At 47.0% G+C, this 27,708-nt stretch overlaps 1 protein-coding gene across 4 annotated transcripts in view; it reads right to left on the bottom strand.

Annotated features, from left to right (window-relative positions):
* Positions 1-27,708, bottom strand: part of ASAP2 (ArfGAP with SH3 domain, ankyrin repeat and PH domain 2) — a 161,678-nt gene that overhangs the window by 35,772 nt on the left and 98,198 nt on the right. For 2 of the 4 annotated variants that reach the window (XM_024118649.3, XM_024118651.3), the window contains exons 7-13: positions 25,848-25,933; positions 24,890-25,000; positions 19,743-19,818; positions 19,381-19,467; positions 10,354-10,457; positions 10,187-10,256; positions 4,904-4,991 (exon numbers count right to left, since the gene is read on the bottom strand). In XM_024118649.3, coding sequence (XP_023974417.1) covers positions 4,904-4,991; positions 10,187-10,256; positions 10,354-10,457; positions 19,381-19,467; positions 19,743-19,818; positions 24,890-25,000; positions 25,848-25,933 — 622 coding nt within the window. The remainder of the gene's footprint in view (positions 1-4,903; positions 4,992-10,186; positions 10,257-10,353; positions 10,458-19,380; positions 19,468-19,742; positions 19,819-24,889; positions 25,001-25,847; positions 25,934-27,708) is intronic. The other 2 variants (XM_024118650.3, XM_024118652.3) reach the window with 1 other exon arrangement.

Raw genomic sequence — 27,708 nt, 5'->3', positions numbered from 1 at the left:
TCTAAAGCAAGAATCTTACAAGCTTTCTGGCCTTCTTACTCAGCCCAAAGCCTCAGTCCAATTGTGGAAAAGCATAAAAGAAACCCAAACTGAGGGACATATGACCAAAAAACTGATCAATAATTTTCAAAGTATCAGAGTAATGGAAGACAAGGAAAGATACAGAACTGATATAGACTGTAGGTGACTAGGGCGAAATAACAGCAGCAATGTGGAATCCTGGAACAGAAGGAGGACACTAGTGGGAAAAAATGGTAAAATCTGAATAAGATTCTTAGTTAACAGCATCACACCAATGTAAATTTCCTGGTTTTGACAGTTGCAGATATGGCTGATATTATGTACTAAATAGTAACTGACAACCTGTACTATGCTGTCAGTATCAGGGGGAGCTGGGTAACGGAGATACAGAAATTCTTTGCCTACAATCAGTCCAAAAACAAAGTAAAAAAGAAAATGAAATTTAAAAAACAAAAAAGAAAAAGAAAAGGGAGGAGATCCAACTTCTGCAGATGGCAGAGCAGTGACAGGCAAGGACTGTCCTTGGGGTTCACAATAAACACCTGTGCCCCTCAAAGTGAGTGAACATTGCAGCTTTTACACTCCTGAAAGCACTTTAGTTCTTAGGATAATTCTTGGTGAGCTGACTGGGAGGAGGCTGAGGCCCAGAGAGGTTAAGAGGCAGGAACAAGCGCACCCAGTGGCTGAGGGGTCAGGTTTTGACCCCAGCTCTGATCCTCTTCCTTCCTATTTTCCTGACACAGAGGGGACACCCCGCACCCTCTATCCCCAGCCTGTTACTGAGGAAAGGAACAGGGTTTAAGAGAACTGTGCCAAGGGACTTCCCTGGTGGTCCAGTGGTTAAGAATCTGCCTTCCAATGCACGGGACGTGGGTTCCATCTCCGGTCCAGGAACTAAGATCCCACATGTCATGGAGCAACTAAGCCCGAGCGCACAGCAACTACTGAGCCCACGCCCTCTGGAGCCGGCGCCACAACTAGAGAAGCCCACATGCCACAACGAAAGATCCCGCATGCCACAACTAAGACCTGACACAGCCAAAAATAAAATAATTACTTAAAAAAAAAAAAGAGAGACCCGTGTCAAGTTCAGAAAAATAAACTTAATCCTGTGATCCAAATGTTAGTGGTTGGGTGCTAGGAAGAGAGGCTGCTTTCCCTGCCCCCACTCTACCTGGTGTGCAGAGCCCTACCTGCGGGAGGGCCGGAGGGGGCAGGTCCACATCCACTCTAAGTGGATCTCAGAGTCCTCAGGAAGCCATGACCATGGCAAGTTGCACCAGAGGACCGGGTCTGACATCAGGCCTAAAACCCTCCAAGTTTTCCCTGAGCCACTTCATGGTCAGACCAGGCACAGATGCCGCAGGAAAATCAAGGAGACGGGGAAGCAACCCATTTCTGTGGCCAATTCTGCATTTTAACATGTGAATGGTGGAGAAGCAGGGAAAATTCTTGGTGAAAATTTCCAAATAAGAATTCCCTTGTATGGAACCCTCTTGCACTGTTGGTGGGAATGTAAACTGATACAGCCACTAGGGAGAACAGTATGGAGGTTCCTTAAAAAACTAAAAATAGAATTATCATATGACCCAGCAATCCCACTACTGGGCATATACCCAGAGAAAACCATAATTCAAAAAGACACATGCACCTCGATGTTCACTGCAGCACTATATACAATAGCCAGGTCATAGAAGCAACCTACATGCCCGTCGACAGACGAATGGATAAAGAAGATGTGGTACATATATACAATGGAGTATTACTCAGCCATAAAAAGGAACAAATTTGGGTCATTTGTAGAGACAGGGATGGACGCAGAAACTGTCATACAGAGTGAAGTAAGTCAGAAAGAGAAAAACAAACACCGTATATTAACACATATATGTGGAATCTAGAAAAATGGTACAGATGAACCAGTTTGCAAGGTAGAAACAGAGACACAGAGGTAGAGAACAAACCTATGGACACCAAGGGGGGAAGGTGGCGGGTGGGGGTGGTGGGGGGATGAATTGGGAGATTGGGACTGACACGTAGACACTGATATGTATAAAATAGATAACTAATAAGAACCTGCTGTATAAAAAATAAATTAAAAAAAAAAAGAATTCCCTTGTATGGACACTCTTTCAAGATGCCTTTAGACCAAGAACAGTTTCTAGCAGATTCAACTAGAGGGAGGAGAAAAGAGGAGGTTTCCAGAGCCCTGCTGTGACGGTATCCTGGGAAGGGCTGCTTCTCTGCCCCAGGCTCGGGCTCCAGCTGGCCACAAACCCTCCTTGTGGACCTGGAGAGGCACCCTGTGGGTCCATCCCACTCAGGGGACTGACCTAGATCATGTGTACCTTCTCCTACACCTCCCACCCTACCTGGCATGACTGCAGGATCTGAGGATAAAGGCTCAGGACTTGAATTCGTAAACAGCAGGGTCAATCTGAGGGCAAGAGGACTGGACAAGCTCCAGAAGGGCTGGCCTTGCCACAGGGACGTCCTCCTTGAGAAGCCAGGCCCACTGATGGCTTGATCTGGGCGGGGAGTCCCTGGTCTGGGGGAGAGATCGGTAAAGGAGGATCCTGCAGGGAAACAGCTGAAGCCAGCAGTCTGTTCCTCCCGGGCTCTCTGGGAGATTCCAAGCTGGCTGTGCAGGTTGAGGGACAGGAGGAAGGGGCGGCTCCTCGGGGCCTGGTACACTCAGACCTGAAACAGCATCCTCGCTGCCCATCTACAGCTGGACTTTTATTTCTCCAGCCACCCAGATGTTTCACGAGCACAAAGGTGTCTCGGGGATACGTGTGTGTCCCAGCAGCCCGGTCAGCAGGTAGAGTCAGACCCGAAGCCAGGCCCCCACCTCTCAGGACGCTCGTCAGGTCACGGTTTTCTCGCTCTGCAGTGTCTCCCTTGATGGTTCTGGGGTGGGGGTGGGGTCCTGACCAGTTTCGACGTTTCTCTGGAACGACCCAAACCCACGTAGCGCTGCAACAAAGCACTGCCACTACACACGCTCCCAGGGCGGCAGCACCTCCCGAAAACCCGCTGAGGATGACGAGTGCACGGGACCGGGGTCCATGCTACCCACCGGAAGACAGTGGCAAGAAGAGACGAGAGCACTTGCAAAGACGACCGTGGACTCAGCGCCTAGGACCAGACTCAGTAAGCCCTTCCGGGTACCGGAGGCTGGAAGCTCTGGACCAAAGGTATTTGTCATGTCAGGCAACAGAGCCAAGACACTGACGGAATCTTGCAAATGTCAGGTGGCCAGAGCGCGAGCACAGAACCGGATGCCCGCAGTAACTCACGCCTGTAGCAGCAAGGCACGCTCACACCTACCGGTCCTCCTCGGGGCCTGGCCAGCTGTTCAAATGTACATGCTGGGAGGCTTCGGAGTCATCTACGTGCCTGAAACAAATGCTTCTGCACACGCGGTCTCTGACGGGGGCCCCACAGGGGCGCTGGAGCGACCGGGGCGAGCAAGGGCGTGCGGGCCCGCCTCCCCGTGCGCAGAACTCACACTCCGTGACTAACGGCCGATCCGCGACTGGAGGGGAATGCGCCACCTCTCGTGAGTTACCGCTTCAGAAGATGGAAAGGCCGCAGCCCTCCAAGTGTCCCCTGGACACTGGCTGACGTCAGATACGACCCCCAAGCTGTCTCCCTTTAACTGTCGCTTTTTATTGCCACCAGGGGCACATTTTGAACCACGGGCAAACCTCCACATTCCACACCTTCCCGAGGGAGTGAAGGATCCCAGAGTGAGGAGGGTAAACGCGTCTGCGGCCTGACGAAACTGAGCAGGGACACGGGACTGGAAGCCGGCGAGAGTCGATTTTTACTTTGCAAATCGGTCTGGAGGCTGAAGATCAGAACAAACAGCACCCAAACCACACATCACACCACTCAACGTGCTCCTGCAGCTCTGGACCGGGCGTATTAGAACAGGACGCTGGCCTGGGCCTCCGTCTCCTCCCCAAGCACACAGGAGCCGGTAACCATTTCCTCTAAGTTTGCTGTGAGCATTAACTTACATAGTAACTTCCTACCCTCAAAAATACAACCCAACACACACGTTAAAAAGCAGCCACCTCATGCTTGGGATACTGAGGCAAATGAGACAGCACTCATCTTCCCAAAAGGCATGGGCTGGAGTTTTCCTCTATAAACAGAACTCTTGTGCCCAAATCCCCAGTGACTGCCTTTTCCAAGGGGAGCTGGCCCTTTCCTCCCCCCAAACTGTAACCCTGCCACCGAAAACTGCCAAGACCAAAAGGCCATCGCATTTCTTTAAGACATCGCTCGCCCTTTCCCTCTTCCTTAGGCGATGCTGAGACGCCACTCGCCACGATGGATGGTTCTGTGGTGGTTCTCCTGGGTGTCTGCCACAAAGACGAGCAGCACAGGAGCAAAAACACTAATTCTGGGGCGGGAAGACAAGCAGATTTCAACCCGAGAGTTTCAAGAGCTCTGCCGGGGGCCCCATCACATCAGTGGTGCAGCAGTTCTAACAGCGCCCAAGTTAGGGGAGCTCTGATGACAGAACTGTCCTTTTTTATAGTGAAGTGAAGGGATTTTTAGGCTTGAGGGCTGATCTAGTATAATCTCCTTGTTTACGAATAGGAAACCCAAGGCTTGGGAAGCTAAGAGGATGTGCCCAGGTTTACAGATCCGAGAGCGGAGCAAGGTCGTCGCAGATTCAAGCCCTGAACCAAGAGACCGGCAAGCAGACCATCACCAGCAGAAATAAAAAGCACGCAGTCACCTGAAATAAAGGGCTCTCTCTTTGAAAACCAATTCTTTAAATTAATGCACTGTCTGAAATGGGGTTGATGCCCTAGATGAGAGTGTAAAATAATTTCTCTGCAGCACAGCGTCTGAGAAATAAACTTACGTGAAATCAGGTCAAAACACTTCTTCTCCTCAGGGTTGGTTTTCACTTGGCAGGTTAATAGGTTAAGCTTTGCAGGAGGCCGGTTAGCCTGTTGAAAGACAAAAAACAGAGATGGGTGGAAAGGAATGGGAAACCACAGAATCATTCCTTATTAAAATATAGCAAGAACAGGTTCTCACTGGCTTGCAAAGATAGCTATCAGAAGGCAGGTTTTTATGTGGAAGGCATGACAGAGGCACATCACAGGGTGTCCCTGGACCTCGGCTCCCAGGGAGCAGCTGCCCCTCTCTGCAAGGGACACCGGGGGCCCACACACCCACCCAGACAGCGGTAACAAGTGATGCCAGCCCAGCTTTGAGGTCAAGGGCAGTGGGCTCCCCGAGATCAAAACGCTCCCCGTCTAAAGCTCAGAGACATTCCATCCTGATCAGCTGGGAACATGGGCACCCAGATCAATTTCTGATGATCTTAAAAGTGTTTTCTGAGTATAAACACTCACTTTCAGGGAAAGTAATCTCACAGCACAAAAATGACACAGAAATTATTTATATATATAAAATGACAGATGACAGATTCATAATCCTTAATGCCAGCCATTCGTCACTTAAATTTCAACAAAACCCACCTCGTTCACATACGTGTCCCCCACCTTCTGCCCTCCACACACAGTGGTAACAAGAGATTACAATACGTTTTTGTCAGAGATGTGTCAAAAATGACTATTTTATTACCATTTCAGAAACTATCATAACTAGTCCAAAAAAGCAAAGGGCAGAAGATAAGACAATTTCAGGAAAAAAAAAAAAAAAAAAAAAGAATTCTGAATGGCAAAACGCCTCTCAGAAATCTTGGAGAAATATTCAAGTATGAAAGGCTTATCTTACCCACCCACCAAGCTGCTAAAGGAAAGACCAAATAAAACGTCTTAGACTTCAATGGTTCTTGTTTACCCCTTCCCGTGGCCACCAGCCATGTCAAGAAATTGTAAAAGCTTGGATTTGGGGTTAATCGAGATACACACTCACATGCATCTACATCTGGGCAGACCTGCATTTACAGACCCCTCTCCACTGAGCTCAGAGTCAGGGGTGAGGCAGCGTGGCCTCCATTAAAACAGGACTGATCCTTGCAGTGTGAACAACTGGGTTTGATGACAGCAATCTGGTATAGGCAGAAGCTGGATAAACAGGGTTGGACTAGACTCTCCTGGTTCACGGCTGTGCTGACATCTCTTACGTGGAAATCACTGCATGTTCTGCAGTCTGCCGATGCCTAACAGATGCCCTTGGGTCATCAGAAAATCAGTATTCAAAGCCTCCAAGCTCTGCCTGATCTTGCAAACCTTGACAATTCCAAGTAGAAGTACCATCAATCCTATTTTTGATCTTTATTAGTAGAATTAACTGGCTCGTCCAGGAACCAATACACCAAATGATACATTTCTACAGTAGGAGACCACAGCACAAATGCAACCAAGCACTCTACCAAGGTGTTCAGCCCACAAAAAGTATGTGCCTATTCCATTACCTCATATGGTCACACAACTCTACAGGTGCATTTAGGTGATGTTCCTGGACTACTTCCAAATGCTGGTGTCCACTGACTCTTAGAAGCAGGAGCAGTAAAGGGGGTGATGCACTTTGGTAAATACAGAAAACTTCCATGGACAAGAAGATGATTTTGAATAATAATAGCTACCTTTACTCACTTGCTGCTGCTGCTATTGTTATTATCCTATTATGTGCTTACCGGAGGCAGGCACTGTTGTAAGCATTTTTAATGAATTAACTCATTTAATTTTCCCGGCTGCACTCTGAGGCAGGAACTACTCCACATCGATAGATAAAGAAACTGTCCACGACAGACTAAATAATCTGATGGAGCTTATACAGCTAGGGAGCAGCGATGCCAACGTTCCAACGAGGCAGCCCGGCCCCAGAGCCCAAGCTCTTAACGGCCACACTCTCCTGCCCTTGGCATGACTTCCAGGGAAGCAGAGCCACTTCCCAGGATTACCTCTAAGTATCTCAAGTGCTGCAAAGAACCACACTGGAGCGAGTACTGCCCCTGCCCCCCAACCTGCCTTCTTCCGTTTTCCCTGTGCTATTAGGAAAGTTGTTCATTCTTACTGAGACACAACTACCCTCAAAGACAGATTTCTTACTTCACAGTGTATGCACCACAAAATATGGAAAAATATCCAGTGCCTATAAGTGAAGTAGGAATAATGATAAAGGTATAAATGTGGCTACTATTCAAAAAGGACAACCGTGAGAATGGTCCACAAAACCTAGAAGCTGACCATCTTAAGCTGTTCCAAGTTTTACATTAATAATTGCTTGCTACTGGCCCATTCAGATTAACAATTAGCTGACAGTAAGGCTGTAAGACAAATTCACGGGAGAAAAATTTTAAATAGAGAACATTCTATCCATTAAATTCCCTCCCTGCTACAATTTGGGGAAAATGCTGTTATCATTGAAATTCAGCTATAGAACAGGTCTATCTAATTCATCAGATACCAGTGTTCCTTGAGAGCCTGATTTGAGAAGCCCTGGTTTAGTAGAAAACTCAGGAAGGAGCAGGAAACAGACCCTAGAGCCCTAAGTGTCTGCCATGAAGACACAGATTACTAGTGAAGCTCCCATTTTAGTCAGGCCATTCCATTTTCCTCCAATTTGTCAGGCTTTTAAAAGCAAGTTCATAGTCTTCCTTCTGCATGACTGATGATCATTTAAAAATTTTTTTTAGATTTTGTAAGAAACAACAGACATTCCTTCCAGCTTAATGCAGTCTCCAGCCTTTGGCGGTGTGGCAAAGCGACGAATTTGGCAAAGAGGATATCTAATTAGTGTCATTTTGTCCCAAGGATAACGTCCTTCCAGGGCCAGCAAACACAATTAGCCTGGTCTGACGGGGAATACCAACTTGGGCTTTCTACTGAATTCATGCCAGATGCTATCACTGTCCCTCTGCTAAAATACAGAATACAAGAATCTCATGTCCTGAAGTGTCCCTTTTTTCCTGACGGTAAATTAACAAACATACTCAGGGAGATGCTGGCTGAACAGGTAAGCCACGAAAGGAGCCAAATCCAAACCAAACCAAACCAAGCAGGCATCTCTCCACTCTCTTTCTTGGTGGAGGTTAATTCACATCACAGTGTGTGAATGCTCTGTAGGTGCAGCAGCACTGGGGTGTCGGGATCTGGCCTCCCAGAGCATGCGGGGCACCTGCAGCAGAGACGGCTGCCACAGGGACCCACTCCTTTCCCAGGGGAGGCAGCGGCACGGAGCTCCCACCTGCCACTCCTCTGGGCTGGAAGGCAGCTAAAGGCAGGAGGCGGCATCCAGAGAGGGGGACTCCCTAGAGAAGGGTCCCCCCGAGGGCGAAGCAGTAACACAGCATGCGAGTGGCGTGACAAGCTGAGCTCTCTGCATGCTAGTAGAGCTAGTTATAACCGTAATACCCGCCAAAAACTGGGGCAACCCATCAACATTTAAAGAAAACTAAGCCTCCATGTCTTCTGAGAGGAAGCTCAAGCAACAGAAATGACGAGGCCCAAAGTTTATGCTGTCGGCAAAGGACGACCAGACCTGCTGTCATTTCTGTGGTCGCGGGGAGAACCACTCTTTGGCTTAAGCCGAGGCCCTGGGTCCAGTGGACACGCCAATGAAGCAAATATCCCAACTGGCTTTAGAGCTGTAAACAAGCATGAAACGAAACCCAGTCTTGTTTTATGAGATTTTCTGCACTGAGGCAGTAAAGCTGACTCAAAACAGAGTAGAATATAATTCGAAAGCAAATCACAGAATCGCAGGTGTTAGAGCAGGAAGGGAACCTGGCCTTCATCCAGTCTAACATTCTCCATTTTAAACAGGAGTGGTGACTAAATCAATTTGCCTTCCTTAGTCTACAGCACTTATACCCAGTCTCTCTCTCTCACACACACACACACACACACACACACACACACACACACACCCCCCACACACACACACACGTCCATACGGAAAAAAATTACACCAGGCTCCAAACTGCATGGCCCCATGAGGGCCGTGGTGAGCGTAAAGAAGGCCAGTGAAGGCTGGATCTTGGAAAAGAGAAACGACCTTTATTCGCCCAGGCGGGAGCCACGTTCAATCCCCCAGGCCAGAGGTCCCCAGAGGTCCCTCCAGACACTTGGTATCTGTTAGTTCTGCGGTCTCTCTCCCTTCTCATACAGAGTCGGTGAAAAGGAAGGGACCCCACTCCCACCCCGTGGAACACAGTCCATGCTGCAGTGCCACCCTTCAGGCGGGGTTTTACTCTGTCTCCTCACTCCTAAATACTGACAAGGGCAGGGTTTCTCTGGAACCACACTGAGCCATGACCTCCGTCCAGGGCCCTGAAAAGGCTGTCTGCGCTCCCGCCCAGCTCTGCCTTTCACAGGGGAGCTGGTGGGGACAGGGGAAGAAAGACGAAGGCTGAGGCTCATCTCCACTATGGGACTGAGGTCAGGGCCAGGCCTCTCGCCTGGGGTGCAGGAACGCAGGCCACCACCAGCGTCCTCGTTCTCAGCAAAACAGCAACCAACTCTGCCTTCAGACATTTAAAAAATATCTACCAGCCTCCACGGCTTTCACCAGATCCCGTCACACCAGGTAAGATGATAATATGCCTAAAGCCCACCGTGGAAAAGGGGCTGTGTTTGTAACTGTGGTTACAATCCCTCGTCTCCGAAAGCCAGATTAAGTAAATCATTTTATTCCAACTGGCATTCCAACTGGCTCAGCATATGTTGGCTCAGTTTCCTGCACAGGCAATTAAACACAGGGTCGTAGAAGAAGAACCTGATGAAGGCTGGGTGCAGTATGTCTACAATAAAATTACTGAACTCTCTCTTCTCTTGGATTCTGACTCCCAGACTCCTGACCACCTAAACTCTTTTCCCTTGATGGAAAAGTAGAACTCTTTCCAAGGGTGATGTTCCATTTCCACAGACAAAGAGAGCTGGGGAGCGGTTTGCTGCTTGTTTCTGGGAGTCACAGGTCTCTGAATACAGACCACCTGGCTCCTCAGGTGTTCCTGACCCTGTGAGGCAGCAAGGGCCCTGCTAGGGGAGCGTCAACAAGGGGCAGGGGCACCAAACCAAGGAGGCACCCAAACAGGCTCTTCTCAGCAGGGACCTTGTTTAAAATGCACGCCTAGTGCCGCAGAGCAGGCTCGGTCCCCTGACCAGGCCTCCAGCCCACATCCCCTCATCCCGCTACAGCGGAGCCTGTGATGACAGAGGATACTTACGGTGCCATGGGATATGGTCAGAAAACCGTTTTTCACTGAACATTTCCTTTTCTGCCACACTTTTCGGATCCTTACAGATAAATGGGGAAAAAATAAAAGAGTTCAGAAATTTTGGACACAGGAGATTACAAACACACACTGAAACTCTAGCAACGCCGTCTACGTACCCATCGCTCTTCTTGTAGAGGTTGCCATTCCGCTCGGTGCCGTGCTCTTTGTTTCCCTGAGGCTGGTGTAAACTATAGGCTGTGCTCTGGCGCAGCTGTGAATCCTGAAAACAGTTAAGTTGTTAGTGGTTTTTAATCCTGTCCAGATTCCAATTTTTAAAAAGCAGTACACAGAGACACTTACACCCTTAAAAATTTTTTTTCTTTTTAAATTAGAGAATTTCCCCTCTTAAACACACCAAAAAAGGGACATAAAATTCATATCCTGGAACTCATAAATGCCACCTACCAGGCTGGAGAAGGAAATGACAAATGCCAGTATCCCCAAACTGGCTGAAAGAATGAGCCATTTGGAAATTACGAGATTTTACTTATTTACGAGGCTTAAGTCCCTGACAGTGGCAAGAAGCTCCTGGTGTGGCAAAAGCAGCCCTCGAGAAGGCAGGCAGTAACGCTACATGTTGGAAGAGGCAGGGCTTTCAAGCAAAAAAACACAAAAACAATGTTCTGCCTCTTACTTTGGGCAAATTACTTAAGCTCCCTGTCTCAGTTTCCTCCTGGGAAAACAGGAAAACAATTTCTAGTAAGGACAGTAAATATAGGAAGGCTTGAGCGAGAGAGACCATGTGTGTGAATACCTGCCATGTAACACACATGAACAACATTTGCTTCCTGACCCCATCAATCCCAGAAGAGGGGCCATGGCCCTAAACCCAACTGCTCCAGCCTGAGGGCAGACTGAGAATATGGCCAAGTCCACCACCGCTGGGAAACTCCAGCCTTCAGCTTCTTGAGGGCAAAGAGCATTAATGAATCCCCTGGGCCTAAGTCCAGTGTCTGGGATCCAACATGTGCTCAACTGGTGTTTCACAGATGATACCAGAAGCGCTAACCCTGGAAATTCTGGCAAAGGAAACAAGGGGAGCAAAACATGAACAGGGAGCTCACAGGTCAGCCAGGCAGGACTAGGAGCTGCCCCACCTGCTACGAGAGCTCCCGATCCAGTTCACTTCATCACAGAAGAAACAGAAACGATGAAAACAAGTGACTTGCTCAAGATGCAGGGCTCGTTGGAGCCAGAGCGGAGGGTGGGAGGGAACTCCGCCTCGCACTCTGAGGCTCCTTCCACTGTGCCTCGTGCCCTCACCAGAGGACGCCCAAGGATCCAGAGCTAGCCTCACTCCACTGTCGAGCAGCTGACCATCCCCCGGGGCCCTAGGCACTGCCCAAACAATGAAAGAACCAGTGCACGACAGTCAACGTGATCCGAACTGAGGATACACCGGCTCCAGAAGTGAAGAGTCAAACGGAGAAAACCATGGGAGCGTCTGGAAGAAGTGAGTTTTAAAGATGAAGGTGAGGGCTTCCCTGGGGGCGCAGTGGTTGCGCGTCCGTCTGCCGATGCAGGGGAACCGGGTTCGCGCCCGGGTCTGGGAGGATCCCACGTGCCGCGGAGCGGCTGGGCCCGTGAGCCATGGCCAATGAGCTTGCGCGTCCGGAGCCCGTACTCCACAACGGGAGAGGCCACAACAGAGGGAGGCCCGCATACCAAAAAAAAAAAAAAAGATGAAGGTGAGAACCGCCAGAGGATAAGGGGAGTGACACACGCGGAGGCCTGCAGAGGAAAGTGGTGGCTGTGGCCATCCTCCAGGGAGGGAAATGAGGACAAATACTGCAGCCAAGATAAGGGGGCCCATCGGCCGAAGGGACAGGCGGGCTGGAGTCAGAGCCTAGACTTCATCCGAAAGCCATCCAAAAGCCACAGCCAGCCACCCGAATTCTTGACTGTTTTTTTAAAAAAATCTTGAAACACAAATTTTTAATTTGGATGATGTCCAGTGTATCTACTATTTCTTTTGTCGTCTGTACTTTAGATGTCACATCTAAGAAGTCATTGCCTAATCTAAGGTCATGAAGATTTACATCTATGTTTTCTTCTAAGTTTTATAGTTTTAGCTCTTACATTTAGGTCTTTGACCCATCTTGAATTAATTTTTTATTATGGTGTGAGGTAGGGGTCTAAATGCATTCTTTTGCTTTGGCTATCCAACTGTCCCAGCATCATTTATTGAAAAGACGGTTCTTTCCTCACTGAATTGTCTTAACACCTTTGTTGAAAATCAGCTGACCATAAATGTAAGGGTTCAATTCTATTTCATTGATCTATATGCTCATGCTTATGCCAGTGCCACACTATCTTGATTATTACAGCTTTGTGGAAAGTTCTGAAATCAGAAAGAATGAGTCCTCCAACTTTGTTCTTCTTTTTCAAGATTGCTTTGGCTATTCTGGGTCCCTTGCATTTCCGTATGATTTTAAAATCAGCCTGTCAATTTCTGCAAATAGGCAGCTAGGATTTTATTTTGATGGGGATCACACTGAATCTGTAGATCAGTTTGGGAAGTACTGCCAACCTAACAATATTAAGTTTTCCAATCCATGAACATGGCTTGTCTAGCACTGACTTTTTAAACTCTGAAATATATATGGGATAACTCAGCAAAAAAATTAAAAAAAACAACCAACCTTCATCTGAGAAATCAATAATGTGCTCAAGCATTCCACTACTGAACTGACAACAGACCCTGAACAAGCAGACCCCCTAACAGGAGAAATGTCCTTTTCCACAGGGAGTTCATGCCTCTAAACAACTAGGGAAAACAGCTCATTCATCGGATAAGGATGGTCCCAGTTTCTACATTCTCTCAAAGGGGCAGTATATACTAGCACTAGACATTTAGAGCAAACTCAGCTTTAAACATCACTGGAAATGAATGCAGCAGAGGGGAAATGGAGAAATACTGTTCACCTATCTGAATCTCTGTGAAAGACTAAAAATAAACCTGTCAAAAGACTAAATTGCACAACCAAGAAATACGTCTATTGATTTGGGGAGAAAAAAAATCCTGCACAAAATAAGTGATGAAACCACGTGACAACACTGCTAGAAGTGTTCATGCCAAGCATATTAATCAGAACTCTTCACAGGTCTGATGAACAGGATAAAGGACATTCTTCTTTTCAACAGAATCAGACCCTATGCCAGAGGTTAGGAATGAAATCACTGTTTTATTCTTGAGACAAGGCATTTCTTGAATCAATTTTAAATTTATTTATTTATTTTTGGCTGTGTTGGGTCTTCGTTGCTGCGTGAGGGCTTTCTCCAGTTGCGGAGAGCGGGGGCCACTCTTCATCGCGGTGCGCGGGCCTCTCACCATCGTGGCCTCTCTTGTTGCGGAGCACAGGCTCCAGACGCGCAGGCTCAGTAGTTGTGGCTCACGGGCTTAGTTGCTCCGCGGCATGTGGGATCTTCCCGGACCAGGGCTCGAACCCGTGTCCCCTGCATTGGCAGGCAGATTCCCAACCACTGAGCCACCAGGGAAGCCCTTGAATCAATTTTAAAAGGCAAGCAAATCTGAAACTATGAAATTTAAAATTTGTAAGTAATATAATCTGTGTAACATAAAATTGAACCTGCTTTAGAACTAATTATTTCAGCATCTTCCAGGTGACTTCTACGTGACCCAACAAAAAGTCTTTCTTCACCTGTTTATACAAGTGTTTCATACAACACTTGATCAAGGGAAGGGGTGACAAATGTAGTCGGCCCTTTCACATACTGAGATTTCAACTGAATGGAATGTAGTTCAAGGGAAAAGAGCCTCTCTTTCTGAGGAGAACCATCATCTAACAATAGAGCAGGCAACTGGCCGGGGCATCCACGTTGCCCGGATTCTTGGAGACTCTCCCACATATTCTGTGCTTCTCCAGGAGAGCCAAGGACACCCTAAGACTCGACTGAGTGAGCCACCACATGGAGACTGTTATATGTCTGAAGCACATAAGTTAAGTAGGCATTTTATGGACCTTCAGAAAGCTCTCATAAAACCCTATCAGTATCCACAAATCCTCTGTCCTATGACATCCAGACAAGTTTTCAGATCCCAGGCACTGTCCATGGTCTTAAGTTTTGTGTGGCCTTATGAAGTGTTAGCCATTGGGTCCTGCTGAAGCAGAAACCGCCCAGATGAGCGGTAGACTCAATATCTGAAATCTTTAGGAACGGGGCGTGGGGCCGGGGAAGGGTGATACTGCATACTTTACATACGCATATATGCGCGAGCACACACACACGTCTACTCATAACATCAGAAGTATGTATCCCCGAGCTCCCTAAGACTCTAGAACATCATGCACGCTTTTTCAATTCGCCTGCCCGCCTCTCAGAAAGTCTGTGTTCGGTCAATTCTCGCGATGAATGGGTTGCCAAGCAGTCACCTCACGAAGCTTAAAGCTTCTCTGCCAAGGGAGGGCTGTGCTGTCCAATCGCTCCCCATTTTCCCAAGGCGCGTCAGGTGTGTCCATGGACACGTGTGTGTGTGTGTGTGTGTGTGTGTGTGTGTGTGTGAGTGTGTGTGGACGCACCGGGAACTGGGGGCTCTGCTAAGCAAGCACTAAGCTGTGGTCAAAAAACAGTGTTCTCACATCTCTTACCACCTATTCCCCATTATTTCTGGGTAGCTTTGTTTTGGGCCACACTGCATGGCTTGAGGGATCTAAGTTCCCCAACCGTGGGCCCCTGCAGTGAAAGTGCCAAGTCCTAACCACTGGACCACCAGGGAAGTCCCTCTGGGTAGCTTTTTAAAAGATTCTGACACAAGCTATTAAAGTCACATAATATAGCTGACAGAGAACAGCCTTGTGGTGGAACAGGCCAGGGCTCAAACCCTGGCCCCAAAACTCCAGCAAATGCATTTCTCCTCTCAGACTCAAGTTGTAAATGCGGGCTAATACTACCTGCCCAGCCATGCTGTTGTAAGGACTGACTACTGGTCACGCTTATCACGTGCCTGGAGAAACCTGAGAAGTGAAGCAAGCAGGAGACGCCATGACAACAGAGAGCAGGGGAGAGGACGGGGGAGTGATGACGAAGGCCTGGGAACGGGGAGTGGGGCAGTCGGGGGCACCTGACAGGCCGGGGTCGGGAGCAAGGGCATCAGCCTAGACTGGAGTACGAGTCAGAGTGGGGAGGGGGGCAAAGGTCGGGGCCAGGGTCACGAAGACAAGGTGCCAGATGACCAGCCAACAGAGGAGGGTCAAGTGGGGAGAAGGACCCCTCACAGATACCACCACCGCCACCCACTGCCGTTCAGCTACCAAGGCCGGGGGAAGGAATCGGGTCTTTTTTGTTCACCCCTGTATCGTCGGCATCAGGAGCCCACTTTTTGTGGAATGAATGAACGAACCGGTATCTGTTTATCAAGACAATGTGTTAAGTGCTTTACAGAACTTGTCCCTTAGATCTCATAACAACTCTCGGGTAGGCAACGTCACTCCTGTTTTACAGATGAAGCGACCGAGGCATGGAGAAGTCAAGTAACTTGCTCAAGGTCACCCTGGCAGGAAGTGGAAGACCTAGGGTTCAAAGGGTACGCGCTGCTGGACAGCCGGCTACCAGGCAAGCTTTCTGTCCCAGGCAGAAGCTGGCCCACCTGTCTCACCTGCTGGGCCTCTCCTAACTCTGAATCATCCTCCAAACCCTCCTTCCTGACACACACCTGCCCACCCCACACTGGGGTGACACCCTCCTTGGAGGTGACCTCCAGCAGAGCTCTCACCACACTGTGCTCAACTCCTTTTCTGTCCCCACCCCAGACTGTGAGCCCTTTAAGAGGGAAGAACCGTGTCTGTCCTTCTCTGGTGTGTGTCTGTGCAGCTCCTGCTTAGAGTACCTGCTGAGGAAATGGCAGTCGAATGTGCCAAGTCTTGCGTGGAGTCAGCACTCAAGGCCGGTTCTAGGCTACCCAGGCAGCCTGGCAGGAGGGGTGGGAAGTGGACACCTAGCCAGAGGGCTCTGATTAAGGCCAGATTTGAGCATGATAAGATATGCAAGCCCAGACCAAAAGGCCGGAGTTGGAAGAAAATCCTGGCTGTCATGGACCTCTGCTCCTTGGACAGCACATACTACTCGACCACATCCTACCAGACAGGGACACTTAAAAAGGGGAAGCAAAACTGGCACGAAGAGAGATCTCCAAAGTGGAAAAATCACTGTGGTTTCAGCACTTAGACCTACCAAGACCATCCCCCAGAGCCTGAGTCCTCCCCCGCACAGCACACGTCTGGGTTCTCAACAAACAGCAGAGAATCCTCCAGCACCGCGGTGGGACCTGTCCCAGCAGAGCGCAGCTGCAATGGACATATGCGGGATGAGGAAGGTAGGAGACGTAAGGCACACGGGAGGAAGTTCAGGCAAAGATCAGCAGTGTTGTAGAAGGGGTCTTTTCCAAATGTTAAAATATGATGCATATATAGATGTTCACTGTGTAGTTTTTTAACTTCTCTGTAAATCTGAAAAATTTCATAATAAAATAATGGAAAAGTCAAACTGTAGCATCCTATTTACAGGGAACAGAAATATCAGGAACAGAATAGGAACGCCGGTGGTTTGGAGGTGTGGGGGTGCTGGGATCGTGACGGCACAGTCTTCTCTCCAAAGTACAGCCGCGAGTGACAGAGACGCAGCCCAAAGCCCCTGTACGTGACGGCCATGCCCTCCACTTAGACCAAACGACTGACGCTTAAGGTTCACAGGAAGGAAGCAGGAGAGTAACTCCTACCAACCATCACTGTGGTTTCCTTGGGGCACGTTACCTAATTTTTATGAACTATAATTATGTAGAATTAGAATTTTTATAACACTGAAAAAAATCCATCAACACCTTCATTTTTCTGCCTCACAGAAGAGAATCCAAAAACAAGGGAGGAGAGCTAAACAACAATAACGCCCAAATGTTTGATTCTTGTAATTGGAGGGACCCCAATTATAAAAATTATTTTAAAATAGATAAAATTTAACTTATCCATATTTGCTTATTACTTGCAATTGCGTTCACAGACTGTCCAATTTATGGAATACCATCATCAAAAAGCAACGCAGAATGTGATACACAGAAAAGACAAGACATTCGCGGCCAGGAGGTTGGTGGGTTCGCTCTTTGGGCATAAAGCCAGAGAAGAGCAGTAAAGAGGTTCATCTGACCCCACTGTGCATCCGGGGCAGAACGGCTGGTCAACAGAAAACACAAAAACAACAAACCATTAACGACTTCTGGTCTGTGCTGGTAAATTTGTTATACTTTTCTGCAAAGCTGTAAATAACCGGCTTGTGACAAGAGCCAGTTTTCCCCAACCTCCTCCTCCTGCACAGCCAAAGCAAACATGGCTCTTGCTCTGTGCCCAGAGGGCTGCTGAACTCCAGCACCTGCTCTCCTGTATCTTAAACCTGAGCTTCGCTTCACAGGTTTGCTCCTCCTTCTCGGATCCTTCCTGCTTCCAGCCATTCCCACCAGCTCTCCAGTGCTCGACGGCATCCTGGCTCCTGCGTTAGTGCTGCCTCTTCTGGTTACAATCAGGCCACTATATTCTCCATACTCCAAGTTCTTTTTTTCTTTTTCTGTTCATATTCCATGTTTAGGAATATCAAAGTGTCAGGGCCTAGATTCTCTAGACGGGAAGGAAGTCACCATGCTGTGGGTAATTTCCAGCACTACATGGAGCCTCAATGGGCCAGTCTCTCACTTAGCTGACCCGTTTACCGAGAACCTATGAAATGAGCAATATGGTGCTATGATGTGACGGCCAGATGGGCACAGAAGGCAGGAGGGCAGCCTCAGTCTGCTCGAGCTTTTTCTCCAGCTGGAGAAAAAGCATCTGTGCACTTGAGCACATGGCCATCAAGCCCCCAAAGATAAATGTTGCCATTGAAAAAACTCTCTCAAACAAAATGTGTGATACAGATCACTGCGGGGGCGGGGGCCAGAGGCAGCCCCCTCCAGAGGGAGGGATCAAGGTACATCAGAAGGACAGGCAGAATTCAGCGACGCAGCGGCAGGGGGGGAGGGTGAGCGGCTTCACTTTCACAAAGGAGTGACACCAAAGGCTAAACTGTAAACTTGGAAAATTTCCATGTCACTAACATTTATGCGTTCAAATTCTTTAGTCTTTAATAAAGTCCACAGCTACTGAAAGAAGAAAAGTAAAAATAAAAAATGCTACTAGCTGTTAGTACATACATGGAGGAAATATCTATTTTTTGAAGTTCATGAAGAAAGCATGCAAAGTTCTATAATTTATTAAAATACTGAACTACTTACTCTCCTAGACTTCAGTCACAAAAGGTAAATGCATTTGGGAGAAAAACAACAATATTCAGTTATAGTACAAGAACTTAAAACAAAATAGAGCATGCCAAACTGCCAACAGGGAACGTTATGCTCTGGTAAGTCGTTTAATAGAGGTATCGATCTAAAATCTACTAGCTATACACTTAAACACGTTCCTTTATTGACAAGGAAGTGGATTTATGTTAAATTTCACTTTATAATATCCACACTGTAGCAAACATATGCAATTACCTCAAAATTTACTTTTTAATGGTTTTCTAACAAGCCCCCCCAAATACAAATCATCACTGTGAATGTGCTGGCCCACAGAGAAGTGATTATATGAAAGAGATGACGCAAGAAAACTAAGGTTTCTGCCCATCAGAAAGCAGCTCCAAGAAAATCAAGCTCCTCCCATTTTATGGAACATAATCTCCAGGCTGGAAGATTCAGATGGTCACCAGTCACCTGCTGATGCCACACGGGCAAAGTCCATGTATATCTGTGGGCAGGGAAACCACAGAGCTCCAGGGAGAGAACCAACGGCATGAATAATGAGTGTCTATGTGACGGAGACCCTAAGAGCTACTCATCCAGCAACAGACGGAGCAGAAGAGGTTTAAATATTGCCATTAAGGCCATGCCTACTGTAATGCTTCCCTATGAAATAAGAATATTTTTAAAAAGATGGTTTTATAAAACCAACTTAAAGAACAAACTACATGTTTTCATGTTGCCCGATACAGCCCCACAGGGAACTGAGCACCCAGAGACCTGGATCTCACCCTCCTCAGTCCCAAAGCCCCCGAGACTGAGGGATGAACACATAAAATAGCAATCTTTCAAAATTAAATCCCCTCACCTCTTTCTGTTCAACCTGTAATGCTGACTTCAAAATATCTCGAAGCTGTATCAACTGCCTTCTCTCTTCATCCTGGGCCTGTTTGATCTTTAAAAAACAAAACAAAGCAGAGAAAAGTATGGCTGAGGTACAGGGAGATGGTGGAGTTCGCGGGGCATTTCTCCATAAACGCAACCTTCTCCCAACCAAGACCGAGGACGGAGTGGGAACCCCATTCTCCACACTCCGCGTGGAGCTTCAGGGCTGTCACTTTCTGGGTAGCACAGCATGCAAACACGAGACTACACGGAAGCAACATTTAAATCAAAGTGTTTGTTGCATAAAAACCCTTTCAACACTCATGTGGGAGGGAAACTACTTACTGTGTGAAGATCCGTTGAAAGTGTTTCAATGGAAGGTTTGAGGCTTTCAACTGCTTTCAGTCCATCCTGGAAAAAACTAGGAGGAAAAAAACAAGAAACATAGACGGTGTTTCATAAAAGAGAAAACAATTTTGTTAGATGGAGAAAAAACTTCTTTACAGGAAATGGCTGAGATCACTATGTAATTCCTGGGGGAAAAGACTAGGACCCAAACCTTGAAATATTAGGCAAACCAAGAATAAAGTGACACTCAAAACTAATATTAGGCAAACCAAGAATAAAGTGACACTCGAAACTAATATTAGGCAAACCAAGAATAAAGTGACACTCAAAACTAAGAGAAAAGGCACTGCAGTAAGCCTCGTATTTGTGATTTTTCTTGACCCATAGAAAATGAGCCCTCAATTTTCAGTTTGTAACGGGAAACAGGTCTCCACTGACAAATGGCAGCAAAGGCTTTGGTTCAGGAACGTAAGAGCCTGAGGCCAGGAAAGCATGGGGTGAACACAGAATAAGACGCTAAAATATTTTCCTTGACAGGCAAAACAGCTAAGCGGAAAAGAGAAAGAATGCAGGAAGAAAGCAAGCGAGCCTGAAGCACATGAATGGCCACGCCCCGTGGGCAGAGCAGGGAGATGTGGTTGGAGAACTTGAGATCGAATATCAAAAGGAACTTTATATTTTTAACGCTCAGAACCCAGTTCTTGTGAAGTCATCTTTAACCAGTGATTCAGGAAGTACAACAGAGGCTGGATGAGTTTTTCTGCAGCAACAGCAGGCTGACGTGCAGCACACTGCCTTTGAACCCTTTTGAGAGGAAGAAGAGGCTTCCCAGGGAGCTTAGGAGAGAGTTCAAAACCTGTAACGAGGCCTAAAATGCCCGTGGACTTGGCCGCTGCCTACGTCTCCAGGCTTCCACCCACACCATCTGCCCCTTTATTCACGTCTCTCTATTCCTCTATGGAGCCGAGGCCTCCCTGCCTCAGGCCCTTTGCACTTGCTGTTTCTTTCCTCTAAGGAGTTCTCCCTGCAGCCTACCTTCTGTTTCACCTGGTTCATTCCCACTCACTCTTCAAGTTTTAAGTTAGATACGGCCTCACCCTTGAGGTGTGCCACAACCCCCATCCCTTCAAAGAGGTCTCCTTGCCAGATTCTCTCAGAGTATTCCGTCTCTGGCTTCAAAACACTCACCACAACTGCCATTACATGTTCGCTGGTGTCATTGTTTAAAATAAAATTCCCCCATTAGATCTGAAGTTCCAGGAGGGTGAGGACACAGTATCCACAAAACCTGACACATTTCAGGCACACGATATTTGTTGAATGAAGAAATTAATGAGGAAAGGAAGGAGAATTTCTAACTTCTGCCAGTTTACTGGGTACCAAGGAGACTATCTTCAAAAAGTGATCTGGGGTTCACGTGTTTATTTCTTTTAAACTCAGCAATGGTCCTGTGGGAATTTCCCATATCAAGTATGCAATTAGCAGGAGGGGTTGTAAAAACAATGCTGCATGACACTTAATACAATAACTCCAAGGAGGAAGGGAGGAAGGAAGAGGAAAGCGTACACACAGGATGTGGGTTACGAACCACTACTAGCTAGTTATTAGGAATCAGAGGCTGGGCTATTAGAATTTCTTACCTTAAAAATCTTCAGATATATGCATAATTTTAACTTTACATTCTCATTCCTGTATTTTGCCTAATTCATTTTTTTCTAAATGTAAAATATGCTTCTGGTGTAGCAACTGTGTCCGTGTTATAATGACTTTTCCACATGTCTGTTTCCACTGATAGGGCAGAAATGCCATGCCATACACGTCTCTGTGTTTCCACTCTGAGCACAATGGCCGACACAGAGCAGCAATTTTAAATTGAAAAGGAAACTGGGAAGAACAAACACAAGAATGAGAAACTGAGCTTTTCCCTCTTGTCATGAACTCATTCGGTTCTTATGTTTTGTTTCAGCTCTATTTTTTTTGGTATAACTATTTTATTAATCAATTCAAATTCTTATAAAATGGGCAGGGTTGGCAGGGAGGGGGAGAGAGAGAGAGAAGCTGAACACACACTAGTTCAGGGAGTAGGAAAATTATCACAGGAGAGCAGCAGAGAAACGGTCCTGCTCTCGGGGAAAGGGAGCGGGTGCACAGCTCCAGAATCTGTGCCTGGCAACTGTCCCCACAGTGAGAGCCCCTCGCAGTGGAGTCAAGGGCTCGGAGAGGTGTTTCTCGTCACAGACGTTGTTTCCATCATTACACTGCACAGTGTCACACTTGGAATAACGATACAGATTTAGAGTTCATCTTTGTAAAAGCATAGCCAATCTTGACCATCTATCTACCTCGAAAACCTCCTCCCTATGATTTTCAAAACTCCTATCTTTCTGCACCGTCCTTACTGAGGCATGTTTGTATACTTTCTCTGGCCTTAGGGAAAGCTTCAAAAACGGGGGCCCCTTTGCTGACTGCTGTCACTGCAACATTCCTAAGTACAAACCCCCAGACATTTTTTTTAGCTTGAGCCTGTTAACACTTTCCCAAGCTTCAGTCAAAACAACATTTACCATCGGTATTACCAAACGTCGACTTTTGTTTTTCATCTAATGTTTTCTAGCCTACCTGATCAAATTCGCCAGCCCTTAAAATACACCCACTGAGATCCAACCTTCAGGCGCCCACAAGCGGGGCGGACTCTCCCTTCTCCAGCCTTCACAACTGCAGCCTCACGGCCGGCAGCCTCCACCCTCCCCCCCGCTGGAGCGCGCTTGTCCAGGGCACCGGACTGGGTCTCACTGCATCTGCAACCCAAGTTCATCACGCCGCAACTGGTCACAGTGGTTCTCAGCAGGTATTTGCTCAGAGAACAAGTCGCTTCAACGCTCATCACTACTGTTTAGAACATGACCGTTTTTGTTTATTTCTGTTTTAAAGACTGCCCTATTTCTAGGTTCACACTAGAGAAAAGGATCCTCAATCTTTAGAAGCAAAGGCTAGTAATACAGGTTTTCCAGGCTCTTCTAGGAACTAGAGATGCTAAGTCTTTCCTTAAATGAAATAAAAGACAACATACTCTTCAAGAATGCTCCAGAGAAAAGCCAAAAGGAGTAAAAAGCAAAATAATGTCTGTCTAAGCAGTTCTAAGGGTGAACACCTGAACATGGTTCCACAGCATCTAGTTTCCACCGAGAGGCCTCTTGGTACCTGCAGAGACCAGCAGCTTCAGCTGAGCAGGCTGCCTCTGCCCGCCGGGCACAGCTGTGCTCCCCGGCGAGAAGTGGAGACCGGGAATGTTCAGTGGGGACACGAAGGAACTGCCCGGAGGATAGAGACACATGTGGCCACGGGTTCCTCTGTCCAGTGGCTGAGTCACTCAGGCTCCACATTTTATGCCCCAAAATATGCCTGTGAGAAGTCAAAGCTTTCCAAATGTTTTTAAGAGCGTGCAGTGTGTATGTACACGTGTACACACACACACACACACACACACACACACACACACACACACATTCATCCAGAAAGGAAGTAATGGAAGATTCATCATTTTTAAAGGTTACTGAGCTCATGCCCATAAAAGGCCAATTGGTTCAATTTTCCACAAGTGGTCTGTTGCTACCCAACTGATTAGTTTGGGCAAAATAAAGAAAAAAAAGGAAATCCCAGAATAACTTCTTTTTAAAAATAAAAGAGCAGCAAGGAAACAACCCACTTCCTAAATAGCCTCACATAAGGTTACAAGGATAAGACTGAAAAAGTAATTTATATGTTAATCACACAGGATTTTGAGTCTCTATAAAATAATTCATCTTAAAAACTCTACAATGGAGCTCTTCTGTTAACCCAGGCTGAATCACACAGCACATCTTCCTTTGCTGTTGGACCTCCACTGCTTTAGACATGCAGTGTCGCCAGAGATGTAGTGAGAATTCCAAAGCACAGCTCCATCCAATTCAGTGCAATTCACCACTGCAAATCGTTCCAGGTAAACGCGCTAAAGGTTAAAATATAAAAGTCACGGAGAACGTCCTTAAAGAGCATACAGTTCAGTGGGAGACAACATGCCAGGTGCCATCAGGGGAGTGTGCAGACAGCGCAGTGGTAACAAGAAGGAAGAGAAGTGTTCAGGTAAGTGGGGGAGCAGACGACTTCGAAGCAGCCAGGCACACCTGAGCTGGGCCTCGTGCAGGAACAGCAGCTGGGGAGGCGCGGGAGGAGGAGAACTGCATTCTAGGCACAGGGAGCATCGTGTGTAAGGGGGCATCAGCGTGGGGCAGTAACACCCTCACAGATGTCCCTGTTGTCGCAGTCTGCGCCCAGGCACTGCGGCTCCGAGTGCCCTCGGACGCAACCTGCAGGCCTAAGTGATCGCACACCCGCTCCTCCCCATCTGGGTCCTTCTCAACACACACAGTGACCCGCTGGAACAAAAGCGGAACGGGAGGAGCTCCCCTGGCGCCCCCAGCCAGCACACTCTCTTCCCGCCACGCTGCTGCCTCTGCACAGCCACAGCCAGGCCCCGAATCTCCGTCACATACCTGCCCGTGCGCTTGCGGTCTCCCCACCCCACCTGAAGGTCCATGCAGGTAGGAGCATGGTTTCCTTCATGCTGCACCACCTGGCACGCAGTAGGAGCTCAATCACTACTTGCTGAATGAATCCTCTGCTTGAAACTTTGAGAGCTTCCCAACACGTCTGGGATAGAATCGGACGCCACCGTTAACCAGACCTCCAAGCCGTCCCCACCCCAGGCTTTCCCATGCAGCTTCCTCTCCTTCACTATGCTTAAGTCACACTGGCCTTCTTACTGCCTCAAGACCTTGACTTGGCCTGGAATGTTCTTCCCCCGTTCCTTACCTGCTGGCTCCTACTCACCCTTCAGGCCTCAGAATACATGAATACATGTCCCTCAAAGAGGCCTGCAGTGAATTCAAGAAGAATTTGAACACCTACTGTGGGCCAGGTACTGTGTTCTGGCTGCTGGAACACACAGCAAGGAACGAAACAGAAAAAAGACAAAACAACTCTGCCCTCAACCTTAATCTGAATTCTATTCTATTCTATTCTATTCTTTCTTAGACTCCCGTACTTCAGAACGCTTTGTTAAACGTGCAGGTATAAGTGTGTTTACCTAAGTCCAACTCCCCTACCTGATCCAGCAGGAACTGTGTCTGAGACGTACATTACTCTCTCTCCAGCTTCTCGGACGGTGCCCCGAGGCACGGCACACACTCAACAAAAGCAGTGGATGAGCCCGCGGCCTGTTTATAGCAGCGACGGGGGGGTCAGGGAGGAGAAGCAGGATGAGGAGAGGGGAGGACAATGAGGCCAAGAGGTGAGGCCCAGGCTGTGAAGGAAGGGCTGACGGACACGGTGAAGCTGAGTACATGGACGGTTCCCAGACCTGGAAGTTCCTCCTCCTCTTCCACACACAGCCTCCTTTGCTCAGTACTGTCATTTGTTTTATATGATAAGTAATACATGAAAGTATTCTTTTAATTTAAGACACTGCATTAACACCATCTCATTTCTCTTTTAACAAATAAAGAACATCCGAGAATCAAACTAGTTTGCCACTTTACAAAAAAAAGCAAAAATAAGTATATTTGATAATGTAGATTTTTACATTATTTTTAGTTTTTGAGATATAAAACTCAAACCATAAAATCCACCCTTTTAAAGTGTACAATTCAGTGGTTTTTAGTATATTTATTCACAAAGTTGCATAATCATCAGCCCTATCTAATTCCAGAATATTTTCGTGACCCCAAAAAGAGACCCTGTGCCCGCTGGCAGTAATTCCCCCCTGCCCCCTTCCCTCAAGCCCTGGCAATCACCAATCTGCTTTCCGCCTCTGTGGATCTGCCTATTCCTGACCTTTCAAATAAATGGAACCATCCAGTATGTGGTCTTTTATTTCTGGCTTCTTTCACTTTACATGTTTTCAAGGTTCATCTGTGTTGTAGCCTGCATCACTGTTTCATTCCTTTTACTGCAGAGTTTTAAATAAGTGTTTACTTTCCTCAACACAATACTACAGATCTCCCAGAAGTTGCCATAAAGAAAGAAACATCTGAAATACCATCATAACAAAGAAAAAGAACTTACTTGCATTGGGCATGAAAATATTTGATCAGATTCTGAAGTAAATCCACTCCCTTTTTAATCTTAATTTCATTGACCTTCAGCAGATACTGTTAAAAAACAAAACAAAACAGGAAATGTCATAGACAGAAGCAGAATATGAGCTGAACGTGAGCCTCTGAGGACAGATCACTTCTTCTCCTTCTCTGACATCTTGTACGATGGGCAGGGCTCATGGTAGATGCTTAATATTTTTTGAATGCCATAACTAAATGTTTCTTTCAGTTTGGTGCCACATGAATTATCTAACATACAGGTAAGTAAATGCTTAACTTTAAGTGCCAAGAACTCCCAGTAATAAAACATTCTGTCTTAACCAGCTAGGAGAAATTTTTGCCCTAGTTGTGTGAAAGAATGAGGACAGTTCGAATGAAAGGGATTCTACCATCTCAAACACTGCTGTCCACATACTCTGTCCCAGGTCCCTTTCTTTAGGCAGGTCATCGTCTACACACTAACTGCTAGTCTTCTGTAGTTGAGACTTTGTCTCCATGTCTCTAATACTAAAACACTTCCCTGACACTTTTAAAAAAACATCGTGATTGTTTTTAAAAAAAAAAAAAAAAAAGAATTTTAAATTCAAATAAATTAAATCCATTTTTAACTTGGAGACTTCATTAACAACCACTAAGACATCAGGAAGCCCCAGGGATCTACAAAACAAGCACCCGGAAATACACTTGTTCTTTGCTAAAAGTTTATAGAACAAAGACTCCATAGACTCCCTGTCCCTTCCACTGCTGAAATAGGGTGTCAACAACTCTGAGAATGCATCGCCTCTAAGACTGAATGCCCCCGAAAGAGCTGCTGGCCCCTACTGACCACAGGCATCTCGGCTGTAACCTGGGAAACTTGCGTTCAAGTGGCCTCCCAGGCCAGCTGGCAGCCCGGCTGGAAGAGGGAAGCTGAAACGGTAACTACGTCAACTGCCACTGCCTTTGCCTTTACGTCCTCATCTCCCTCCTTTCTGATACTTATTCTCTGTTAATTAAATAAGATGTCTGGCAATGTATCAAAATGGTTAAATGGTTAATAAGATGCTTGGCCATGCATCAAACGTTAAAATGCACGTACCCTTTGACCCAGAAATTCTACTTACAGGAACTTATTCTAAGAAGATAATCATAAAAGTTGACAAAGATGAATAGAAAAGAAGGTTCGTTGCAGACTTGTCTGTAAAAGTGAAAAATGGCAACAACCTAAATATAATGAATGGGGAATTAAAGTGTGGTACATCCACAGAAAGAAGGGCTATGTAGCCATTAAGCCAATAAAGCAGAGACTTCCTGACATGGAAAGATGTCTGTAGCACACCAGTGAGTGAAAATAATCAGGTTACAAAGCAGCAGTGGAGAATGATCCTGTTTATACAAATTGTCTTTATGTATGTATAATAGGGATATCTGAAAGATGTTTAGCTAAATGTCAAAGCGGTAATCGTTTGGTAAGTAAAATCTGTGGTGATTTTTAATTTCTTATATATATATATACATACACACACATATATATACTGGCCAATATTTTAAAGCACATATATATTTTTTAAAATTAATTTATTTTTGGCTGTGTTGGGTCTCCGTTTCTGTGCGAGGGCTTTCTCCAGTTGTGGAGAGAAGGGGCCACTCTTCATCGCGGAGTGCGGGCCTCTCACTGTCACGGCCTCTCCCGTTGTGGAGCGCAGGCTCCAGACGCGCAGGCTCAGTAGTTGTGGCTCACGGGCTTAGTTGCTCCGCGGCATGTGTGACCTTCCCAGACCAGGGCTCGAACCCGTGTCCCCTGCATTGGCAGGCAGATTCTTAACCACTGCGCCACCAGGAAAGGCCTA

This window comes from Physeter macrocephalus, chromosome 12 (assembly GCF_002837175.3).
Source record: "Physeter macrocephalus isolate SW-GA chromosome 12, ASM283717v5, whole genome shotgun sequence".
Lineage (NCBI taxonomy): Eukaryota > Metazoa > Chordata > Mammalia > Artiodactyla > Physeteridae > Physeter > Physeter macrocephalus.
The sequence above is the reverse complement of the archived record's forward strand: the minus strand, read 5'-3'. Positions and strand labels throughout refer to the sequence as shown.